Source organism: Pelophylax lessonae (genome assembly GCF_965119305.1).
Source record: "Pelophylax lessonae genome assembly, chromosome: 4".
In the NCBI taxonomy this organism is placed as follows: Eukaryota; Metazoa; Chordata; class Amphibia; order Anura; family Ranidae; genus Pelophylax; species Pelophylax lessonae.
In genome coordinates, this window is record NC_138771.1 from 656036203 (window position 1) to 656061500 (window position 25298).

At 45.8% G+C, this 25298-nt stretch overlaps 1 protein-coding gene across 1 annotated transcript in view; it reads left to right on the forward strand.

The window, feature by feature from the left end:
• The window catches only part of LOC309553054 (uncharacterized protein), a gene marked incomplete at its 3' end in the record, with an annotated part of 310864 nt that overhangs the window by 255049 nt on the left and 30517 nt on the right, over positions 1-25298 (forward strand). The window contains exon 5 of the mRNA XM_082253952.1: positions 6292-6453. Within this exon, the coding sequence (XP_082110078.1) occupies positions 6292-6453 (162 nt within the window). The remainder of the gene's footprint in view (positions 1-6291; positions 6454-25298) is intronic.

The window sequence follows — 25298 nt, forward strand, 5'->3', positions numbered from 1 at the left end:
TAGCAACAACAGCACATTTAATCATGTTCTCCAAGTGTGAGCACTGAGACAATGACCAGTCTAGTATCTTTGGGTTTTTGTATTTATTGAGAACTTGGATGGGAGAAGGGATGAGTGGGATACCCCTTTGGCTCAACTATGCACAAATTGCTAGGGACAACTGAAAAATGCAGAGTGGCGCTGACTTGACGCTGGCTAAATGCCGGTCAACGCCAGTTGATGCTGATTAACGCTGGCTTGCTGCCTGTTAACTCCAAACTGACTTTGGACTTTCTTGCATAAAGAAGTCCTCTTTGAGCTCCCTTAAGCACTCCTTGCTGAGGTAGCTACCTGTATGACTGCTGCACTGCTGAACACTTCAGGGCCCACACCGGCACCCCCTTCACATATCTTCAGGGCTTAGACTCTGGCACCCCCTTTTCTAAGCCTTCCTCTACTGGTTAGCTGGCTCCCGGATCCCTCTAACCTTCTGGAGTGGTCCCCTCTCCTACGCAGACCCCTGGGCTGTTTTGAGTACCCACAATACTGTTTTTCCTGGAAACCTTTGCCCAGCAGCTCCACTCGGTCTACAGTACACTGGATCCCTCTCTGCAGCTCAGCTCAACCTTTATCCTCTAGGCCGAATGCCCAGGACACCCTCATTAGCGCTGACAGGAGGAGAGACAGCTGTCACCCTCCTCCTGGCACTCTGCTTCGCGCCAAAGATGCTCTGTCATGTGCTCCCCTCAGACTTATACCCCATCCCAGGGTGCATTGCAGCAGGTTCCGCCCACTGAGACTAATATAAGCCCCAGGGCGCTATTGGCCAGGTTTCCTCCACTGCCCAACAAGAGCCCTCATTGGACACAGTGGGGAGACTCCCCGGACTCAACAGACATCCCTGGAAACACATGACAGCCTAGCTAAAATTATCAGGCCCCCCTGATAAGCAGACAGGGCCACAATATGCTCTTTCCTAGCACCTACCTAGGAGGGTGCTACACTATTAATGGCAACAATATTTTGGGGGACTGCGACATTTCAGCGGACAGATCATACCTCTAACTGACATTTCTGAGGGGACCAGTGACATTACTGCAGTAATCAGTGCTAAACATATGCACTATTACTGTACTAATAACACCGACAGGGAAGGGGTTAACACCAGGGGCGACCAAAGGGTTAAGTGTGTCCCTAGGCCTAGGGGTGCTTTCTAACTGTGTGGGGGATGGATTCAATAGATAAACACAGAGATCAGTGTTCCTAAATAGCAAGAACATAGGATCCCTGTGTTCATCTGTGAAAGAATGGCGGTCTGCCTTGTTTACATCAGCAGACCGTCATTCTGTCTCTATGGAGAGCGATCGTGGGTGGTCGGCGGCCATCGCGTCTACCTAACCCGCTGATTGGCTCCCCCTCTGGCCATCACGCGTGCGCCCACTGTCTATTACACTAAAAATTTTGCGTAATAGAGCCAACCTGCCACAGTAAAACTATGGCAGGCAGTCGGCAAGAGGTTAATCTGTGACAGTTTTAATTGTTTTTTGCATTCCTATTCACTTGTATGGGGAGAAAACTAGTTCCACACGAAAGTTTGTTGACACCGGCCCTAATTTTCACCAAAGTGACCTATATTTTCCTGAGACACGCACATTGTTATGGATGAGATTCATCCAATATTGGTGTCTGTAACGGATCAACCGACACCCCGACTGGGTACCTCCATTGACGGATGCTCCTAATGCTTCCCGAGGGCTCCAAGCACTCCACCAGACACCATAAACACCTCAGACCCCACGAACCGCCGCAGCTTGGTTGGGGTCTCACCGCCTCCTACCCATCCTGGACCTATGACAAGGCTCCAGGTTCCAGTGGGTGAACCTCTCTTTCCCCAGAGAGTGAAGCAGGAACAGGTACAAGCTCTTACAAGAGCTTAATGATTATCCAAGGGAGTATGAAGAACATAACAATCCCTTGTAGTATATTCCCCCAATAAGAGACAGAACTCTAGATTGAGGGTGAACTAGAACTCTTTATTGAACAAGCAACAGACTTTTATACAGTTTTCCCCCACAAGGTTACCGCCCAGGTAGACCTTGTGGAGGGCAGGACATGACATTCACAATCCAATGAAAACAGAGTTTTACACTCCCATACAGTGTACACAATCCCTCCCCCCTGCCTGATTACAGTAGCATATGCAGATGAAAGTGTATACAGGAACATAATCAACCTAAACTAATTATCTAGCCACCTGGACTGAACAATGTGAGGTTAATAACATTTAACAATGGGACATGCACAATCCCCAGGGAAATGGTCTATAACAGTCTAAGTCTCCCAGTGTAAAGTGGGAATAAATCTTCATATTTCTATATGAAGATATTGCTGCCAAATATTACTGTCCCATCTGAAGCAATTCAAACCATCAATTATCTGCTCCTCACCTCCAGTGACGGTGAAGACATATCTTCCCCCCAAAGGTAGCCTATCCAGGTACAAGACCTCCAACTGGTCTGTGCCTGAGTTAGTCGGGTAACAAGTCCCCAGTGTCAATCCATCATGGCAGCTTCCTTGACAAAGTTCCACATAGTTTGTAAGTTTGTCCTGGCAAGGCGCATGGAGCTCTCATAGCCGATCAGTCTGTGGAAGTCTGGTTTGGGCAGGCCAGACTGGGCTTCTTGGGCACCCTGTGTCCCTAATAGACACAGGGGGACTTAGACATAAGAGGGGCCTAGTGGGCTGAGAGATGGGCTTTCCAGCCTCTCTAAGGTAGGCTGTGTTCCACGGGCCCTCCCAATGTCTGCACCCACCCAGTACCCCAAATTGTCCAGAAAACAGCATTATTTATTCACCCAGCCAACCTCTGCCTCTTTCATAGCACATACTCACCACTGGGGACTGGCCCTTCTCCTGGGAGTCCTTTCAGCCGCTGGAGAGAAGACAGGGTGGTGGGGCTCACTTCATCAGGCTGTTGGGGATCTGGGCCGACTGTCCAGCATCCCTGGGATATAAACGTGAAGACTGCAGTCTCATCCACTACCACAGGAACTCCATGTTTTGTACATTGAGAGCAGAGTCCAGCTGCACTCTGCTCTGTTGCCAGCCCTTCTGCTGGGTTGGAGTCATCATTCTGGGGCACCAACTGCTTCTGGGAAGGGGAGTCAGCTGCTCCATCTTTCTTACCCCCATCTGGCGGTTGGGGCAACCTTTATCCGATACTGTCTCCCAGATGCACAGATCCTGGCTGGAGAGAGAAGACAGTTTCCTCCGCTCTGACTGACTGTTGGGGAGGGAGGGCAGCAACCTCCTCTTCCTTCTCACCCTGGGCCTCCGGAACTGCCACAGGTGTGGGGCAGAGGTTATTAACCCTCTGTCCGGCTGCCAGCGCTTCAGCTGGGTGTAGAAGCTTTAGTTCATCAGCTTGTTGCTGGGGCAAGGGGCCGATTTCCCCAGCTTCCTGGAACTCTGTAGCTTTTGCGGGTGCTGGGCAGAGGTTGTTAGCACTTTGTCCTGTTGCCAGCACCTCTGCTGGAAAGTAAACTGTAAAGTCAGTGGCCTTGCACACATCTTGCTTGGTCACCAATTGTTGCAGGCAGAGGTCAGCAGCAATAGGCCTGAATGCCCGGTATTCTGCTGTAGGCTCACTGGGACGCTCCTCCTCAGCAGCAAAATCTATTAAATCCCCAGCCTCTGGAATTGCTGAAAGTCCAGGGCATGGGCTGGTGACAATTGAGTCCAGTGCCAACACTTTGGCAGGTGACTTATCATCCATAACATCCTCAGATGAAACGTCAATTACATCTATGATCCGTGGTTGGGGAATGAAGATGGCTTTCTCTTCTCCCATACCTTTATCCAGTGGCTGGACAGACGCATTTCTCCATCCAAGCGCGTCCCGTGCAGAAGCAGGTTTGTCCAGGTGAGTCAGCACTTTCTGTATCCGCCATAAGACATCCGCATCCAAGACTGTGGGTGCAGGTGAGCAAAGCACACTACTAATGTGCCATATTGTCGATTCTTCAGTTAGGATTTCTGGACTGTCAGCTGGTTCTTCTGGATATTCCCAGGCAAAGGGAGCCCAGCCCTGGTGCTCAGCAGAGTCTAGCAGCCGTCTGTAGGCGATCTCCAGCTCCCATTCCTGAATGCCCAGAAACTCCACATCTTCCAGTGCCCAGAGCACTTCTGAGATGTTCAGAATCCTTTCTCTGTAATCCATAATTTTCTCCAACTGCCACTCCAAATCGCTTCCAAAGTTAGGGTCCCCTGACAGCTTCTCGTACAACAGGCCCCGGCTGCAGTAGCCAAAGCCTTCCGTTGGGCAGTCATCCGCTATCCAAGGGCATGTTTGGGATACATGCACCCAGAGGGCTCTATAGCTCTTTTCCAACTGCATCGCTGCCCAGACCAGCCTGCTTAATTCAGCTGTCTGCTCCTTGTGCGGTGTATCTCCCAAAAACAGCTCCCGCAATCCATACTGCGACCAGTACCTTTTCTGGAAGGACAGAAGGATTTTTCCCTGATAGTGCTGCTCACAGGCTAGCGTTTCCTTCCATAGATCCAAGCGCACAGAATCATGCCATCCTAGCAGGACCTGGTATGACACTGATCCCCTGTGCTGTATCTGCATCTCTCGCAACCTCCTTACGAATTCCTCTTCCATGGCGGCTGATATCTGTACCTCCCCCACACGAGTGTTAGCTCACTCTATAACGTTACCGGTGTCTCCAAGAGCTGCTTCTCCTCGCACAAGGATGCCCTCCCACCGCTTGCCACCAATGTAACAGATCATCCAGATAACTGACTGGGTACCTCCATTGACGGATGCTCCTAATGCTTCCCGAGGGCTCCAAGCACTCCACCAGACACCATAAACACCCCAGACCCCACGAACGGCCCCAGCTTGGTTGGGGTCTCAGCGCCTCCTACCCACCCTGGACCTACGACAAGGCTCCAGGTTCCAGTGGGTGAACCTCTCTTTCCCCAGAGAGTGAAGCAAGAACAGGTACAAGCTCTTACAAGAGCTTAGTGATTATCCAAGGGAGTATGAAGAACGTAGCAATCCCTTGTAGCATATTCCCCTAATAAGAAGCAGAACTCTAGATTGAGGGTGAACTAGAACTCTTTATTGAACAAGAAACGTACTTTTATACAGTTTTCTCCCACAAGGTTACCGCCCAGGTGGACCTTGTGGAGGACAGGACATGACATTCACAATCCAATGAAAACAGTTTTAAACTCCCATATAGTGTGCACAATCCCTCCCCTCTGCCTGATTACAGTAGCATATGCAGATTAAAGTGTATACAGGAACATAATCAACCTAAACTAATTATCTAGCCATCTGGACAGAACAATGTGAGGTTATTAACATTTAACAATGGGACAGGCACAATCCACATTCCCTCCCAATACACAAACAATAGGGAAGTCTGCCAAGGACAGTCTGTGTGTGTCTCTCACAGACAAGCACACGGAATACACATTATCTAGAAGTCAGACTTCATGGAAATGGTCTATAACAGTCTAAGTCTCCCAGTGTAAAGTGGGAAAAAATCTTCATATTTCTATATGAAGATATTGCTGACAAATATTACTGTCCCATCTGAAGCAATTCAAACCATTAATTATCTGCTCCTTGCCTCCAGTGACGGTGAATACCATCACAGTGTCCCTCCATACAACGAATACTATGAATAAAGCACAAGTCACAGCCCAGCCTCACCCTGTGTAGGAGGAGGTCACTCCTCCCAACTGCATTCTTCCCTGGAGTCAGAGAATTTTACTTTAATTTCTCTCTTCTGCTGTCAGCGATGGCGTTTGCTGATCTGAGAGCGGAGCTAGAATGTTTAATCTGTCTGAACTTTTATACAGATCCAGTAACGCTGAGATGTGAGCACAACTTCTGCCGGGTCTGTATTGATTGTGTGCTGGATACACAGGAGGGGGCTGGAGAATATTCCTGTCCTGAATGCAGAGAGAAGTTTACGGATCGGCCTGCACTGCAGAGGAACACAACACTGCGTAACATAGTGGGGAAAATCCTGTCTGCTCAGCCTGATCAGGAGGAGTCCGGGGTCTCCTGTACTTACTGCGTGGACTATCCTGTACCTGCTGTTAGATCTTGTCTACACTGTGAGGTTTCTCTGTGTGATAAACACCTGAGAGTCCACAAAAAGTCCCCAAAACACATCTTAACTGACCCCACCTTGTCCATGGAGAGCAGGAAATGCTCCATCCATAAGAAGATCCTGGAGTATTACTGCACTGAGGATGATACTTGTATCTGTGTGTCTTGTTGTATGATTGGAGAACATAAAGGACATGGGATGAAGTCACTGTATGAGGTTTCTGAGAATAAGAAGAAGACACTGAGGAATGTTCTGCAGAAACTTAGAACAAAGAGAGAGGAGACAAAGGAAAGAATCCAGAGTTTGCAGGAACAAAGGAGGAAAGTAGAAGAAAAAGCAGCTGGTGAAACCAAGAGAGTCACTGTCCTGTTTAGAGATCTCAGGAGACGTCTGGAAGACCTGGAGGAGAGAATCCTGAGGGAGATCTCTGGACGGGCAGAACTTATCTCCATCTCCATCTGGGATCTGGAAATAAAGAAGGAGGAGCTGTCCAGGAAGATGCGTCACATTGAGGAGCTGTGTAACATGACGGATCCACTGACTGTCTTACAGGAATCAGACACAGGTGACTTGTGTGATACTGAGGATGGAGATAATGAGGACAGAGAGAGACATGAGGAACTCCTTCATGATGGAGGGGGTCTGGATGTGGCCGGGATATCACACACATTACACACATTATCTGATATAATAACAGAGGGAAATGTATACTTCTATATACAGGGAGCTGCAGACATATTACTGGATGTAAACACAGCCCATAATTCTCTACATATATCAGATGACAGGAAAACTGTATCCTGGTCAGATAGATACCAGAATCATACAGAAACACAGGAGAGATTTCAGGATCGTGTTCAGGTGTTGAGCAGTCAGAGTTTCTCCTCAGGGAGATATTACTGGGAAGTGGATGTCGGGGGATCAGATGGGTGGAGAGTCGGTATGTGTTACCCCAGTATAGACAGGAGAGGGGAGCAGTCACAGATTGGATATAATAACAAGTCCTGGGGATTGTACAGGTATAGTAATCGGTATTCGGTGATACATGACAGTAAAGAGATCCCCTTACCCATCAATATCTCCAGTAACAGAGTCAGGATAGATCTGGATTATGAGGCCGGGCGGATCTCCTTTTATGATCTGTGTGACCGGATCCGACCCCTCCACACCTTCACCACCACCTTCACTGAGCCCCTCTATGCTGGGATAGGTGTAGGCAAAGGTTGTATAAAGATCTGTGGGGGGGATGAGAAGGGGAAGGAAGCCTGAGTACTCGGTGGGTGGAATACAATGAGGTTAGCACTGGAGTGGAGAGATTTTGGCACATAACATTACTTGGATAAAGAATTTTTTCAGCTTCACTAGTGAACTTTCATTCATATGGCTTCATACTTAAAGCAATATACACTTATTTCTTGCACTGATTTCTAATGCAATTGTTTTCAATTTGTATTTCTACTATGATGATTGCAATTATTTTATACTAATTGATTGTTTTAAAGGGATAGAGCATCTATTATATGTTAATGGTCCCAAAGGGTTTTCTATGATAAATACATTTCTATGAGACTTCTCCATCGCTCCCTCTCAGATCACTGTGATTGGCTGGAATAACTGTATAATTATAGGAATGCAGTGCGATTCCTATCTGAATTGCATAAGGTTTCCCGGACTGCTCCTGTGTGAATTCAAGCTGAAACCACTATGACAGGCCTGGGTACACACATGAGCGGTGTGGGAAACCACATGCAACTTGGACAGGAATCGCACTGCATTCCTGTTTAAATGACATGCAATTATTTGCAGTGCGATTTGAACCCATTCATTTTCTATGGACACAAATTGCAAAGTATTAGTACTCAGACTCACCGATAAAAAAAACAGCATCAATGCATCCCTAGCGAGGGGGATGTCATCTATCTATCTATCTATCTATCTATCTACTTAAGACACATCTTTTTATAGTTTTGAATAGCGAGTAGAGGAATTTGAGCCCCAGTCCGATTTGTATTGCTGTCTCCGTCCCATTTAGAGAGAGCCCCCCCCCTCCCTCTATTTGTCCTGGTGAATGTTATCACCCAATGTGAAAGAAAATCCCAAATTCTGAGTTGTTACCAGAACTGGAATAGAGGGGAAAACTGGTTTTAGTGACAACCAGGGATTCGAGAGATTTCCTGTCACTTCCTGTTTTGGTTATTGGAGTTATTGGAGGGGAAGTCTCCTCGATGGAAAACAGATGGTAATAGAATACTAGCTGGAGTTATAACCCTTCCTTACTTATCCAAAATGAAAAAAAAAATTTGCCCTTAGTTCTACTTTAATTTTCCAAACAGTAAGATACCATGTTATATGAGCAATTTCCCTTCCCCCACCCTTCCCCCTATGTTCTGCCCCTCGTCCTCATGGTGGCGCTATGTGCAGCCATGATCAGACACAGAGGGTGGAGATGATCCAACAGTGCGGTGCAGTCATTGTGATGGGATAGGATGTGGTCACCTCTACATCTAGGAGAGGTCACATGACCACATCTGGGGGGAAGGGACTGGGAAGGACAGAAGTGAGGTCTGGTAGATGGTGGTGGGTGATGAGCTCCATCTGTACTGGGAGGACTCATGGAGATCGGGGGAGGGGAGAGGGTCTGCAGAGGGGTGAAGGGTGACAATAGAGCAGGTTGGGGGGCAGAGGAAGAGGAGCGGTATAACCCGGTGTGTGTCTGTACAGAGCAGCATAGAGCTCTCACCTTCCCCAGGATGTATAGGACATAGAAAGGAGACACATACTGCTAATATATCATCACACACTAACCTTTCTGCATCCTACACAATTGTATTATAGGAATCTGTATGGAGGAAGTATGGTGGCAGCCAATGCGAACTACTTCTAAAGAATACTAGTTCCCTGCCTGTCATTCTGATCCAATGGTTTCTGTTCTTTCTATGTCAGTAACCCGGAACAAGTATTCAGACTCGGAGTTCTGACTTAACTCTGATTTCCTGATCTGCATGATTGTTCCAGGTCAGTGTCCCCAAATAGTCCACAGAAAGCCAGGAGAATAGCATTTTCAGAAGACATCCAGCAATGCCCCTCCATATTCCCCTCAGTACAGGTGTAATGTAAGTCACAGCCGGGGAATTTCTTGTTGCGTTGTTTATTTTCATTTTACCCGAATACAAAATGCTGAATGATAATCTATAATGACTTTTGGTTGGTTCTATTCATTTTTTTGGAATATTTACGAATTAATAAACTGATCTTTTATGTCACTTTTCTTATTACTTGTATGAAATTTTCATTTTAAAATTAAACATTTAATACAGATCTCTTCCATGCCACCGTGTTACAGAGAATTCTGGGCTTTCCAATAAGACAGCCCAGCACTAGCTGATCATTTGTGGACTGTCTTTCTCTAATTATTCCCCCATACAGAGACAAGGAGGAGGTGGAACTGAGACAGGTAGAGGGGGGTGTCCTTCCTCTGACTCATCCAGCTTGAATCTGAATAGCAGGAAATCAAATTACAATCTTCACAGGACAGAGAAGAATGGGTTAGTTGGAGAATTGACTCATCGGTGTCACCTACTCCTCTTCCTCATCCTCCCTTTAGGGGCCTAGTCTGTGTTTGTACGTGTGAGATACACAGTTTTATATACTTTTTTCTATTCCGCTATTCAATATACACCCTTTTGGGGTGAAAAAAATTAAATTGCAGGATAGTCTGTATCGCTACGTGTGAGATACACCTTTTAAATTTGTTTGGCGCATCTCCTTCCACCGCCGAGGATTGCAGGGCGCTTCAGTTTGCCTCCTGTTCCCGAACTCCTCCTACTCCTCTTCCTCATCCTCCCTTTAGGGTACAAAAAATTGTAATCGGGGCCTAGTCTGTGTTTGTACGTGTGAGATACACCGTTTTATATACTTTTTTCTATTCCACTATTCAATATACACCCTTTTGGGGCTAAAAAAAATTGAATTGCGGCATAGTCTGTATCGGTACGTGTGAGCTACACCTTTTAAATTTGTTTGGCGCATCTCCTTCCACCGCCGAGGATTGCAGGGCGCTTCAGTTTGCCTCCTCTTCCTCATCCTGTAACGCTCTAGCGTTTGTTTAGAGAGTTGGATTTGCAGCTGCAGAATCTCCACTCAGTAGTCATGTAGAGATGTGTTGAAACACCATGTCCAACTCTCCAGACTCATCATTGTGGCCAGCCTGCTGTTCTTTCTATGTCAGTAACCCAGAACAAGTATTCAGACTCGGAGTTCTGACTTAACTCTGATTTCCTGATCTGCATGATTGTTCCAGGTCAGTGTCCCCAAATAGTCCACAGAAAGCCAGGAGAATAGCATTTTCAGAAGACATCCAGCAATGCCCCTCCATATTCCCCTCAGTACAGGTGTAATGTAAGTCACAGCCGGGGAATTTCTTGTTGCGTTGTTTATTTTCATTTTACCCGAATACAAAATGCTGAATGATAATCTATAATGACTTTTGGTTGGTTCTATTCATTTTTTTGGAATATTTACGAATTAATAAACTTATCTTTTATGTCACTTTTCTTATTAATTGTATGAAATTTTCATTTTAAAATTAAACATTTAATACATATCTCTTCCATGCCACCGTGTTACAGAGAATTCTGGGCTTTCCAATAGAGCTGCACGATTAATCGTATGAAAATTGCGATCTCGATTCACCCCCCCTGACGATCTAAACCTGAAATTTGCTCGATTCTTTGCATAGCTGCATAGCAGAGAGAACAGCTGTGGAAAAAAAAAGAATAAAAGCCTCCCGGCAAACGCCTATCAGCAAAGTCTCCCAGTAACTATAAACAAAAATGATTACATTGTATCTTTCCTCCCGCAAACGCCTATCAGCATCAGTCTCCCAGTAACTATAAACAAAAATGATTACATTGTATCTTTTCCTTCCCTCTGCCAGGGAGAAAGGAAGTTTAACCTGTTAAAGACTAGACCTTTCTCTGACATTTGTTGCTTGCAAGTTAAAATCAGTTTTTTTTTGCTAGAAAAGTACTTAGAACCCCCAAACATTTTATATATTTTTTTAGCAGAGACCCTACAGAATAAAATGGCGATTGTTGTAATATTTTATGTCACACTGTATTTGCGCAGCAGTCTTTCAAATGCAATTAATAGACTTTAATGAATAAAAAAAAAAACATAACAGTAAAGTTATCCCAATTTTTTTTGTTACACAGAGAATCGTGAGAGAATCGTGATCTTTATTCCAAGCTAAAAAATCGTGATTCTCATTTTGGCCAGAATCTTGCAGCTCTACCTTCCAATAAGACAGCCCAGCACTAGCTGATCATTTGTGGACTGTCTTTCTCTAATTATTCCCCCATACAGAGACAAGGAGGAGGTGGAACTGAGACAGGTAGAGGGGGGTGTCCTTCCTCTGACTCATCCAGCTTGAATCTGAATAGCAGGAAATCAAATTACAATCTTCACAGGACAGAGAAGAATGGGTTAGTTGGAGAATTGACTCATCGGTGTCACCTACTCCTCCTTCTCATCCTCCCTTTAGGGGCCTAGTCTGTGTTTGTACGTGTGAGATACACAGTTTTATATACTTTTTTCTATTCCGCTATTCAATATACACCCTTTTGGGGTGAAAAAAATTAAATTGCAGGATAGTCTGTATCGCTACGTGTGAGATACACCTTTTAAATTTGTTTGGCGCATCTCCCTCCACCGCCGAGGATTGCTTGCAGGGCGCTTCAGTTTGCCTCCTGTTCCCGAACTCCTCCTACTCCTCTTCCTCATCCTCCCTTTAGGGTACAAAAAATTGTAATCGGGGCCTAGTCTGTGTTTGTACGTGTGAGATACACCGTTTTATATACTTTTTTCTATTCCGCTATTCAATATACACCCTTTTGGGGGTAAAAAAAATTGAATTGCGGCATAGTCTGTATCGGTACGTGTGAGCTACACCTTTTAAATTTGTTTGGCGCATCTCCTTCCACCGCCGAGGATTGCAGGGCGCTTCAGTTTGCCTTCTGTTCCAAAGTCCTCCTACTCCTCTTCCCCATCCTCACCCTCCCTTTAGGGTACAATAAATTGTAATCGGGGCCTAGTCTGTGTTTGTACGTGTGAGATACACCGTTTTATATACTTTTTTTTATTCCGCTATTCAATATACACCCTTTTGGGGGTGAAAAAAATGAAATTGCGGCATAGTCTGTATCGGTACGTGTGAGATACACCTTTTAAATTTGTTTGGCGCATCTCCTTCCACCGCCGAGGATTGCAGGGCGCTTCAGTTTGCCTCCTCTTCCTCATCCTGTAACGCTCTAGCGTTTGTTTAGAGAGTTGGATTTGCAGCTGCAGAATCTCCACTCAGTAGTCATGTAGAGATGTGTTGAAACACCATGTCCAACTCTCCAGACTCATCATTGTGGCCAGCCTGCTTCAGCATACAATATACAAACACTCAATAAGATGTTCCTGGAGTGATAGGTTGTATATGATAGTATAGAGGTGATGTGCTGAAAGGACAGGCGTGAGTTGTGATAGCAATGATGAGTACTCAATAGTAATGTTCAGGAGAGTAGTAGATGATGGTAGATAGGTTAGCAATCATGTGCAACAACAGGTGGTAGGGGACAGCAGATGGAGTGTACAAGAGAGGCTAACTTAGTGCAAGGATATAGATGGTATAGTATGGTGGCAGCCAATGCTAACTACTTCTAAAGAATACTAGTTCCCTGCCTGTCATTCTGATCCAATGGTTTCTGTTCTTTCTATGTCAGTAACCCGGAACAAGTATTCAGACTCGGAGTTCTGACTTAACTCTGATTTCCTGATCTGCATGATTGTTCCAGGTCAGTGTCCCCAAATAGTCCACAGAAAGCCAGGAGAATAGCATTTTCAGAAGACATCCAGCAATGCCCCTCCATATTCCCCTCAGTACAGGTGTAATGTAAGTCACAGCCGGGGAATTTCTTGTTGCGTTGTTTATTTTCATTTTACCCGAATACAAAATGCTGAATGATAATCTATAATGACTTTTGGTTGGTTCTATTCATTTTTTTTTATTTACGAATTAATAAACTGATCTTTTATGTCACTTTTCTTATTACTTGTATGAAATTTTCATTTTAAAATTAAACATTTAATACAGATCTCTTCCATGCCACCGTGTTACAGAGAATTCTGGGCTTTCCAATAAGACAGCCCAGCACTAGCTGATCATTTGTGGACTGTCTTTCTCTAATTATTCCCCCATACAGAGACAAGGAGGAGGTGGAACTGAGACAGGTAGAGGGGGGTGTCCTTCCTCTGACTCATCCAGCTTGAATCTGAATAGCAGGAAATCAAATTACAATCTTCACAGGACAGAGAAGAATGGGTTAGTTGGAGAATTGACTCATCGGTGTCACCTACTCCTCTTCCTCATCCTCTCTTTAGGGGCCTAGTCTGTGTTTGTACGTGTGAGATACACAGTTTTATATACTTTTTTCTATTCCGCTATTCAATATACACCCTTTTGGGGTGAAAAAAATTAAATTGCAGGATAGTCTGTATCGCTACGTGTGAGATACACCTTTTAAATTTGTTTGGCGCATCTCCTTCCACCGCCGAGGATTGCAGGGCGCTTCAGTTTGCCTCCTGTTCCCGAACTCCTCCTACTCCTCTTCCTCATCCTCCCTTTAGGGTACAAAAAATTGTAATCGGGGCCTAGTCTGTGTTTGTACGTGTGAGATACACCGTTTTATATACTTTTTTCAATTCCGCTATTCAATATACACCCTTTTGGGGGTAAAAAAAATTGAATTGCGGCATAGTCTGTATCGGTACGTGTGAGCTACACCTTTTAAATTTGTTTGGCGCATCTCCTTCCACCGCCGAGGATTGCAGGGCGCTTCAGTTTGCCTCCTGTTCCGAAGTCCTCCTACTCCTCTTCCTCATCCTCACCCTCCCTTTAGGGTACAATAAATTGTAATCGGGGCCTAGTCTGTGTTTGTACGTGTGAGATACACCGTTTTATATACTTTTTTCTATTCTGCTATTCAATATACACCCTTTTGGGGGTGAAAAAAATGAAATTGCGGCATAGTCTGTATCGGTACGTGTGAGATATACCTTTTAAATTTGTTTGGCGCATCTCCTTCCACCGCAGAGGATTGCAGGGCGCTTCAGTTTGCCTCCTGTTCCGAACTCCTCCTACTCCTCTTCCTCATCCTCCCTTTAGGGTACAAAAAATTGCAATCGGGGCCTAGTCTGTGTTTGTACGTGTGAGATACACCGTTTTATATACTTTTTTCAATTCCGCTATTCAATATACACCCTTTTGGGGGTAAAAAAAATTGAATTGCGGCATAGTCTGTATCGGTACGTGTGAGCTACACCTTTTAAATTTGTTTGGCGCATCTCCTTCCACCGCCGAGGATTGCAGGGCGCTTCAGTTTGCCTCCTGTTCCGAAGTCCTCCTACTCCTCTTCCTCATCCTCACCCTCCCTTTAGGGTACAATAAATTGTAATCGGGGCCTAGTCTGTGTTTGTACGTGTGAGATACACCGTTTTATATACTTTTTTCTATTCTGCTATTCAATATACACCCTTTTGGGGGTGAAAAAAATGAAATTGCGGCATAGTCTGTATCGGTACGTGTGAGATATACCTTTTAAATTTGTTTGGCGCATCTCCTTCCACCGCAGAGGATTGCAGGGCGCTTCAGTTTGCCTCCTGTTCCGAACTCCTCCTACTCCTCTTCCTCATCCTCCCTTTAGGGTACAAAAAATTGCAATCGGGGCCTAGTCTGTGTTTGTACGTGTGAGATACACCGTTTTATATACTTTTTTCTATTCCGCTATTCAATATACACCCTTTTGGGGGTAAAAAAAATTAAATTGCGGCATAGTCTGTATCGGTACGTGTGAGATACACCTTTTAAATTTGTTTGGCGCATCTCCTTCCACCGCCGAGGATTGCAGGGCGCTTCAGTTTGCCTCCTCTTCCTCATCCTGTAACGCTCTAGCGTTTGTTTAGAGAGTTGGATTTGCAGCTGCAGAATCTCCACTCAATAGTCGTGTAGAGATGTGTTGAAACACCATGTCCAACTCTCCAGACTCATCATTGTGGCCAGCCTGCTTCAGCATACAATATACAAACACTCAATAAGATGTTCCTGGAGTGATAGGTTGTATATGATAGTATAGAGGTGATGTGCTGAAAGGACAGGCGTGAGTTGTGATAGCAATGATGAGTACTCAATAGTAATGTTCAGGAGAGTAGTAGATGATGGTAGATAGGTTAGCAATCATGTGCAACAACAGGTGGTAGGGGACAGCAGATGGAGTGTACAAGAGAGGCTAACTTAGTGCAAGGATATAGATGGTAGTAGACTCAAGAGCTAGCAATCTATGTAACAGTGCAGATGATAGAAATAGTAATGCGTAGATATTAACAGTCCTTAGTATGCAGAGGTAGATAGTGTAAGTTTGATAGGAAGGAATCCCCTGTGGGGTACTTATCACTAGTTAGATTAGTAAGCTGAAGGGTCCGGTAATGAGTGAATGATCGGGTAGCGAGATACGGGATCAAGAGCGAAGTTCCGGTCTATCCAGGTATGGCAATAGCTGGAGGCTCCGGCAGCGTAAGAAAAGGCTGTATACCATGCGGTTTGAACGAACAATTTGTGAGAGAGAAGCCGGCGATTGAAATAGTCGCTCAGAGCGGCGCTTAGTGATGACGTCATGCGGCTTAAAGGTATATGCGTTCCACCTAGCTGAAAAGGTGGGACGCAATATGAAGAAGGAAATGACCTATAAGGGTACCGAAGGTACCAGAATCTTACAGTACCCCCCCCCCTTAAGGCCGGCTCCGGAAGGCCTATAGCACTGGTCTCTCCGGGTATTTGGAGTGAAACCTTCGTATAAGCCTGGGTGCGTGAACGTCAGAAGTATCCAACCAGGTGTCGTCTTGGGGTCCATAGTTCTTCCATCTTATGAGATATTGGAGTTTTCCTCTGTGGATACGAGAATCCAAAATCTCCCTAATCTCAAATTCCTCTCCGCCTTCAACTTGTACTGGAGGTGGAGGCGAGATGGTAGGCCTTATTCCTTGGTTGGGAACATGTGGTTTCAGTAACGACACGTGAAAGATGGGATGTATTCTAAGATCTGCCGGTAAAGTGAGTTGCACTGCAGCTCTTCCAATGAGCTTTTTAATTGGAAAAGGTCCGAGAAATAGAGGTCCAAGCTTTTTACTGGGTATCTTTTTTGTAGTGTCAATTTTGGACCTTGCACAGATGTCACATGAGGAAACAAACTTTTGTACAGACGTTTTCATATCAGGCCACCAAAACTGCCTGGTGAGCAAATTAAATGTCTTAGTCATACCCATATGTCCTGCCATAGGTACGTCATGTGATAATTCCAAGATCTTGGTACGCATACTAGGAGGTATGTAGAGTCTGTCGTTAAAGTAGAGGAAGCCTTCTGCATCAGCACTTAGTTGTGGTGGAGGTGAATCCAGTGCTATACTGTGCATAATCTCTTCCTTCAGGGAGCGAACAACACCAACAATACGATCATAGGGTATTATAGGAAATGAAGGGATTTCGGCGCAGTTATCTTCGGTTAATCGTGATAGCGCATCCGCTTTTTTGTTTTTGTCTGCAGGCGTGTAGGTCACTAGGAAGTTGAATCTTAGGAAGAATAGTGACCAACGTACCTGCCGGTGGGAAAGGGTCTTGTTAGTCTGAAGGTATTGGAGATTTTTATGATCTGTATATATGAGTATTGGCAATCGAGTACCTTCAAGTAGATGTCGCCAATTCTCTAGTGCCAGTTTTATGGCAAGCAACTCTTTTTCACCCACTGGGTAATTCACCTCTGGGTTGCTTAATGATTTAGAGAAGAAAGCAACTGGGTGAAGTGGTGAAGTATTTGTTGGTCGTTGGGAGAGAACTGCTCCTACTGCCATATTTGACGCATCTACCTCCAGTATATATTGGAGGGATGGGTCTGGATGGCGTAGTATGGGAGCGGAAGTGAAGCTTGATTTTAACAAGCGGAAAGCTCCATTGGCTTCTTCAGACCATTTAAATGGTTTCTTTACACTTGTAAGTTGTGTGAGAGGTCTCATAATAGCAGAGAAGTTCTTGATGAACTTCCTATAGAAGTTTGAGAATCCAAGGAATCGTTGTAATGCTTTACGAGTTGTTGGTACAGGCCAATCCAGAATATCCGATATCTTGCTCATATCCATTTTGATTCCGTTCTTAGATATGATGTATCCTAGGAATAGTACTTCTTCTTTATGGAATAGGCATTTTTTTAATTTTACGTATAAATTGTGTGCGAGTAATCTGGACAACACAAGTCTTACATGTTTTATATGTTCAGACAAAGATTGAGAATAAATGAGTATATCATCCATATATACCACAACACAAACATCAAGTAAGTCTCTGAAGATGTCATTTATGAATCGCTGAAAAGCTGCGGGAGCATTACACAACCCGAAAGGCATCACAAGATATTCGAATAATCCGTATCTGGTTCTGAATGCTGTTTTCCACTCATCCCCGTCACGGATTCGGATTAGGTTGTATGCCCCTTTGAGGTCCAATTTAGAGAAATAGGTAGCTCCGCACACTTGTTCAATGAGTTCAGGAATGAGAGGTAAAGGATAGCGATCCTTTATCGTAATGGTATTTAATTGCCTATAGTCAATATTAGGCCTAAGACTTGAATCCTTATTGCGGACAAAGAAAAGTCCTGCAGCTGTGGAAGAAGTAGAGGGTCTGATGAACCCTTTCGCTAAATTCTCATCCAAGTATTCCTTGAGATGAGAAAGTTCATCCTGAGAAAGAGGATAAACATGACCGAAAGGTAATTTGCTATTAGGGAGTAGATTAATAGAACAATCATAGTCCCTATGGGGAGGCAACATTTGAGCGTTTTTCTCAAGGAAGACTTCTGACAGATCCTGGTAGCATGGTGGTGGTGTAATTTCATCTGACACCATAGACAGGATTTTTTTATATGATTGGAGGTTACACATGATCTCGCAATAGTGAGAAGGGAAGGTTAGAGTCCGTGTCTTCCAATCAATGGTTGGTTGATGTATGTGTAACCAGGGGAGTCCCAAAATAATGGGAAAATGTGGTGAAGGTAATACATCAAAAGTGGTTGTCTCCGCATGAGACTCGTTAGCAGTAACAAGGAGTGCTGGTGTCTGATTGGTGATTGGACCAGAAGATAACGGGATACCGTTAATGAAACTAACAGAGACAGGTTTAGGTTTTGAAATAATAGGTATTTTATTTAAGGTAACAAAACGAGTATCGATGTAGTTCCCACAAGATCCTGTGTCGATCATAGCCTTGGTGGTGATCCTAATTTGGTCCCATTGTAGCGTCAAATGAATAAAGAGATAGGGATTAGAAAAGGAATTCGTTAAACCCCTCAGCAAGACATGTGAACACTCACCGTCTTTTTTGCGGACAAGGGGACAGACGCTTATCAAATGATCCAAGGAGGCGCAGTACATGCAGAGGTTTTCGGATCTTCTCCTGGCTCGTTCAGTAGTCGATAAAGGTGGGCGTATCGTTCCTACCTCCATAGGAGTAGGGTCAACGGGCGAAACCCGAGAAGAACTGGACAATGGCATTCCCATCTTCTCAGCCTTTCTTTCTCGGAGTCGCCTGTCAATATTGATGCTGAGCTGTATTAAGGCATCCAAAGTGCCAGGTAAATCCGCTCGGGCGAGCTCGTCTTTAACGGCTTCTGATAACCCGAGTCTGAACTGTGTTCGCAGAGATGCATCATTCCACCCAGAATCAAGGGTCCATCTTTTGAACTCTGCTATGAAGTCTTCAACAGGTCTCCTTCCTTGTTTTAACGCCCTCAATTGGCTATCAGCAGTACTCTGCCTATTGGGGTCTTCATATAAGCTAGCGAGTTCTGCTATGAACAAAGGATAGGAGTTGAGAAGAGGGTCCTCTTTCTCAAAGAGAGAGTCTGCCCAAGCCCGTGGATCACCCGATAAATATGAAATAGTAGTACAGACTTTAATTTGGTCTGTAGTATAAGTACGAGGTTTTAAAATAAAAAGCCATTGACATGCCTTTTTAAATTCACGAAATTTTTTCCGATCACCTGTAAACACTAAAGGAGGGTTTATTTTAGGCTCACGAGGTTGAGCAGCAGTGAGTTGTGAAACACGGGCTATCTGCTGTCTTAAAGTCTGATTTTCATTTTTTACTTCAGTAAGAGCAAGGATTAATGCATCTACCTTTTGTGTTAATTGTATCACTTGAGTGGTTAATTCTGCTGAATCCATTTTTTAAAGGTTCGTTCAATCTGTAACGCTCTAGCGTTTGTTTAGAGAGTTGGATTTGCAGCTGCAGAATCTCCACTCAGTAGTCGTGTAGAGATGTGTTGAAACACCATGTCCAACTCTCCAGTTTAATCATTGTGGCCAGCCTGCTTCAGCATACAATATACAAACACTCAATAAGATGTTCCTGGAGTGATAGGTTGTATACGATAGTATAGAGGTGATGTGCTGAAAGGACAGGCGTGAGTTGTGATAGCAATGATGAGTACTCAATAGTAATGTTCAGGAGAGTAGTAGATGATGGTAGATAGGTTAGCAATCATGTGCAACAACAGGTGGTAGGGGACAGCAGATGGAGTGTACAAGAGAGGCTAACTTAGTGCAAGGATATAGATGGCAGTAGACTCAAGAGCTAGCAATCTATGTAACAGTGCAGATGATAGAAATAGTAATGCGTAGATAGTAACAGTCCTTAGTATGCAGAGGTAGATAGTGTAAGTTTAATAGGAAGGAATCCCCTGTGGGGTACTTATCACTAGTTAGATTAGTAAGCTGAAGGGTCCGGTAATGAGTGAATGATCAGGTAGCGAGATACGGGATCAAGAGCGAAGTTCCGGTCTATCCAGGTATGGCAATAGCTGGAGGCTCCCGCAGCGTAAGACAAGGCTGTATACCATGCGGTTTGAACGAACAATTTGTGAGAGAGAAGCCGGCGATTGAAATAGCCACTCAGAGCAGCGCTTAGTGATGACGTCATGCGGCTTAAAGGTATATGCGTTCCACCTAGCTGAAAAGGTGGGATGCAATATGAAGAAGGAAATGACCTATAAGGGTACCGAAGGTACCAGAATCTTACACATTCTCCCCTTAGGGTACAAACATGAGATACACCGTTTTATATATTTTTTTCTATTCCGCTATTCAATATGCACCCTTTTGGGGTGAAAAAAATTAAATTGCGGCATACTTTGCATATTTGACTGTGAGATACACCCGTTGTATTTGTATACTGTTTTTCTATTCCGCTATTTAATAAACACCCTTTTGGGGTAAAAAAAATTAAATTGCGGCATAGTTTGCAGTTTGTGAGATACACCCATGGGATACTGTTGTTGTTTTGTTCCGCTATTCAATAAACACCTTTCTAAGGCAAGATCATAAATTACAGAAATATGAGGAGAACGTCAAATAGGGGCCGTGGCTTGGGTCGTGGTGCTGCTAGTAGAGCTCCTGTTGCAAGGAGAGGACGTGGTCGATCTGTGCCAGCTACACGCACAAGTGAAACACCTTCCTCAAGTGTGAGTAGGCGACAGAACCTGCAGCAGTATTTGGTAGGGCATCATGCGCCTCTACAAGTGTTGAGGCAAGAACAAGTACAGGCGATAGTAGATTGGGTTGCTGACAGTGCCTCCAGTTCCTTCACATTGTCTCCCACCCAGTCTACTGCAGAAAGGTCAGAGTTGGCACCTGCAGCCGATGTCCAACCGTCTTTCACCTCACCCCCTTGCAAATCAGGCAAGCAGTCTGAGCCCCAAGTCATGCAGCAGTCTCTTCTTCTTTTTGATGACTCTGTCAGCAGGGTTTCCCAGGGCCATCCACCTAGCCCTGCCCCAGAAGTGGAAGAGATTGAGTGCAGCGATGCCCAACCACTTATTTCTCAAGAGGATTACATGGAAGGACCATCGCAGCACGTCTCAGATGATGACAAAACACAGGTGCCAACTGCTGCGGCACTCAGAATTGTGGAGACCGACAAGGAGGGCAGGGGTGAAGACTGGGTGGAAGATGATGTGGAGGACGATGAGGTCCTCGACCCCACATGGAATGAAGGTCATGCAGGTGACCTGAGTAGTTTGGAGGAAGAGGCGGTAGTCGCACAGAACCACCAGCACCGCAGAAGAGGGAGCAGGGTGCAGAAGCAGAGCGGCCGTGCCCTAGACACTACGCCTGCTACGCAGCAAGGGACCGAGCGCACCAAAGCCAGGTCAAAGGATTTCTCTAGTGTGGAAGTTCTTCAGACAATGTGCTGATGACAGGACATGAGTGGTTTGCACGCTGTGCAATCAGAGCCTGAAGCGAGGCATAAACCTTCTCAACCTGAGCACAACCTGCATGATTAGGCATCTAAGTGCAAAGCACGAGCTGCAGTGGAGTAGACACCTTCAAAACCAAGAAAGGTCTCTGGCTCCTCCTGCTTCCTCTTCTGCTGCAGTCTCAGCCTCTTCATCCACCTCTGTAGTGATACCGGCACCTGCCACCCTGCAAACAGATGATCTGTCAGCAACACCACCACCTGGGTCACCAACCATCTTTACAATGTCCCGTTGAAGCGTTCAGCTTTCCATCTCCCAAACACTTCAGAGGAAGAGGAAGTACCCCCCTACCCACCCGCGATCCCTGGCCCTGAATGCCAGCATTTCAAAATTCTTGGCCTTTGAAATGCTGTCATTCCGTCTGGTGGAGACGCACAGTTTTAAAAGCCTTATGTCGGTGGCTGTCCCACAGTACGTCGTGCCCAGCCGCCACTACTTTTCCAGGCAAGCCATCCCTTCCCTGCACAACCAAGTGGGGAAAAAAATCAGGTGTGCACTGTGCAACGCCATCTGTGGCAAGGTCCACCTAACTACCGATACGTGGACCAGTAAGCACGGTCAGGGGCGTTATATCTCTCTAACGGCACACTGGGTAAATGCAGTGGCGGCTGGGCCTGAGGCGGATAGCAATTTGGCGCATGTCCTTCCACCACCGAGGATTGCAGGGCGCTTCAGTTTGCCTCCTGTTCCTAACTCCTCCTACTCCACTTCCTCATCCTCTACCGCCTCCTCATCCGGTCAGCGTAACACGTTCACCACCAACTTCAGCACAGCCAGGGGTAAACGACAGCAGGCAGTTTTACAACTTGCCTGTTTGGGGGAAAAACCACACACCGCGCAGGAGTTGTGGAGGAGCATGAAACAGCAGACCGATGAGTGGTTGCTGCCAGCGAGCCTCAAGCCCGGCCTGGTGGTGTGCGATAACGGGCGAAATCTCATAGCAGCTCTGGGCCTAGCCGGTTTGACGCACATCCCTTGCCTGGCGCTTGTGCTGAATTTGGTGGTGCAGAGGTTCCTTATAAATTACCCCGATATGTCAGAGCTGCTGCAGAAAGTGCGGGCCGTCTGTGCTCATTTTCGGCGTTCTCACCCTGCTGCTGCTCGCCTGTCAGCGCTGCAGCGTAACTTCGGCCTTCCCGCTCACCGCCTCATATGTGACGTGCCCACAAGGTGGAACTCCACCTTGCACATGCTGGAAAGACTGTGCGAGCAGCAGCAGGCCATAGTGGAGTCTCAGCTGCAGCACGAACGCGTGAGTCGCTCTGCGGAACAGCACCACTTCACCACCAATAACTGGGCCTCCATGCGAGATCTGTGTGCCTTGTTGCGCTGTTTTGAGTACTCCACCAACATGGCCAGTGCCGATGATGCCGTTGTCAGCTTAACTATCCCACTTCTATGCCTCCTACAAAAAACGATTCTGGCGATGATGGAAGAGGATGTGGCACAGGAGGAGGAGGAAGAGGGATCATTTCCAAGACTTTCAGGGCAGTCATTCACAAGTGGCTCCGAGGGTGGGTTTCTGCACCCACAAAACGCCAGGTACACAATTGTCCAGCAGGGGCACAGTTCTGGAGGATGAGGAGGATGAGGAGGAGGAGATGGAACCATGTTCACAGCAGGGTGGCACCCAGGCCAGCTCATGGCCATCACTGGTGCGTGACTGGGGGGATACAGAGGACACAGACGATACACCTCCCACAGAGGACAGCCATTCGTTGCCTCTGGGCAGCCTGGCACACATGAGCGATTACATGCTGCAGTGTCTCCACAACGACCGCCGAGTTGCCCACATTCTAACTTGTGCTGATTACTGGGTGGCCATGCTGCTGGATCCCCGTTACAAGGACAATGTACCGTCCTTAATTCACTCACTGGAGCGCGATCGCAAGATGCGCGAGTACAAGCGCACGCTGGTAGACGCGATGCTGCTGGCATTCCCACCTGACAGCGGGGGCCACAGTGGAAGCATAAGGTCAAGGCAGAGGAGGAGGAGGAAGAGGTCGCCAACGCAACCAGGGCACCGCCAGCACCTCAGAAGGCAGGGTTAGCATGGCCGAAATGTGGAAAAGCTTTGTCAGCATGCCACAACAAACAGCAGCACCAGCAGCTCATATGGAACGTCTTAGCAGGAGGCAGCATTTCACCAACATGGTGGAGCAGTATGTGTGCACACGCCTACATGTAGTGAATGATGGGTCTGCCCCCTTCAACTTCTGGGTCTCCAAATTGGGCACATGGCCTGAGCTTGCCCTTTATGCCTTGGAGGTGCTGGCGATTTTAGTGCCTGAAAGTTCGGGTCCCCATTGACTTCAATGGGGTTCGGTCTCCGGGTCAAGTTCGGAAAAAGTCCGGGTCACGGACCCGGACCCGGACTTTTTTTTTCAAGTTCGGCCGGACCCACCGAACACGGACATCCAGGTGTCCGCTCAACTCTAGTCCTAAACATTATATTTGAACAAAGAACCTCTGTACAACAGCACTACAAACACATCTATTTCATATATGGAGGACATTGTTGGATAAAGAGAGACCATCAGTAGTACATTGCCCCCACCAGCCCGGATTATAACCTAGGTTGTCTCCGTTATGTGTGGAGTCCCCGGTGTTCTTCCAGTATAAGAGCTGAGATATAACATCAGAATATCCATGTACGCTGTGTGTTCACCTCCCAAATTCCTGACACAGGAAAGGGGAATGTCTTCCTACAGAAAATATTAGAATTGTAAGATACCCCACCCCACCCCCACTTTCACTTCCATCATTTAACAGAAAAAAAGAGTTTTCAATATAAAAAAATATTTTAAACACAAAGTTGTTTGGTCTGCAGACTGGACCAATGATCTAAGTTTGGCCTACATACATTCCTCTCGCTCCTCATTTGTTGCCCTCAGTGTTATAAAGACTTCAGATGAATGGGGCCCCTGCTGTTCTTTGGGTGATAAAAGTTACACTTCCATATGTCATATTAAAGCTGAACACTTCAGTAAATGTTTTATGAAGCTGCCGGGGGAGGAGGGAAGAGGAATACTATAGAGTAGAACTTGAGTCTGCTGAGATCAAATCCAAGATGGGGGCACTCAGCAGCAGTCTCAGGACTTTTGAGGGTCTATACAAGGGATACTTTTACCAACATTATTGGAATGCATTTAATGCACATATAATTGTATGTAAAGATTGTTGTTAGAATGAATGGTCTGGTGACAGGGTTTAGAATGTCAAAGTTCTCTTCTCATCTTCGGGGTTGAGGTCGGTCTGATCCTCAGTAGATGTAACATGGCCCCATTGAAGTTTTATTCCACTCAGCTCAGCCTGTTTTATTTAGATATAACATGTCTGACCTCACTGGCCCAGTCAGCAGTCCAGGTGCTGTCATATCCATCCTCCGGTGTCCTTTCCAAGAGATCCCAGTGGTGTAAATTGTCACAAGGGTCAGGAGGGTGATGTTAATAAAAGTGAGTATGTTTTAGTCGCCGATTCCTAATACTAACAAGGAATCCATCCATTGGCAACAGATCTGAGCCTGTTTAGCAATGACTTGACTCCAACCAAGGTTGAGTGATTAGCTATGGATATATGGTCCATGATTCATACCAAGCTATGACCGGGCATTGTTAAGAAGGAGTTCATCTTGGGCTCACCATTATTTGGCTGATTTTTGGAAATGATGATCCCCATGTCTGAATCACTTGTGATGAATGGGCACTATTGTCCTTAGAGGACAGTAATGGACACCCTATAACGTCAGAGGCTTACAGCACACAGAGGTGTTCCATCTTGTTGGAAACTG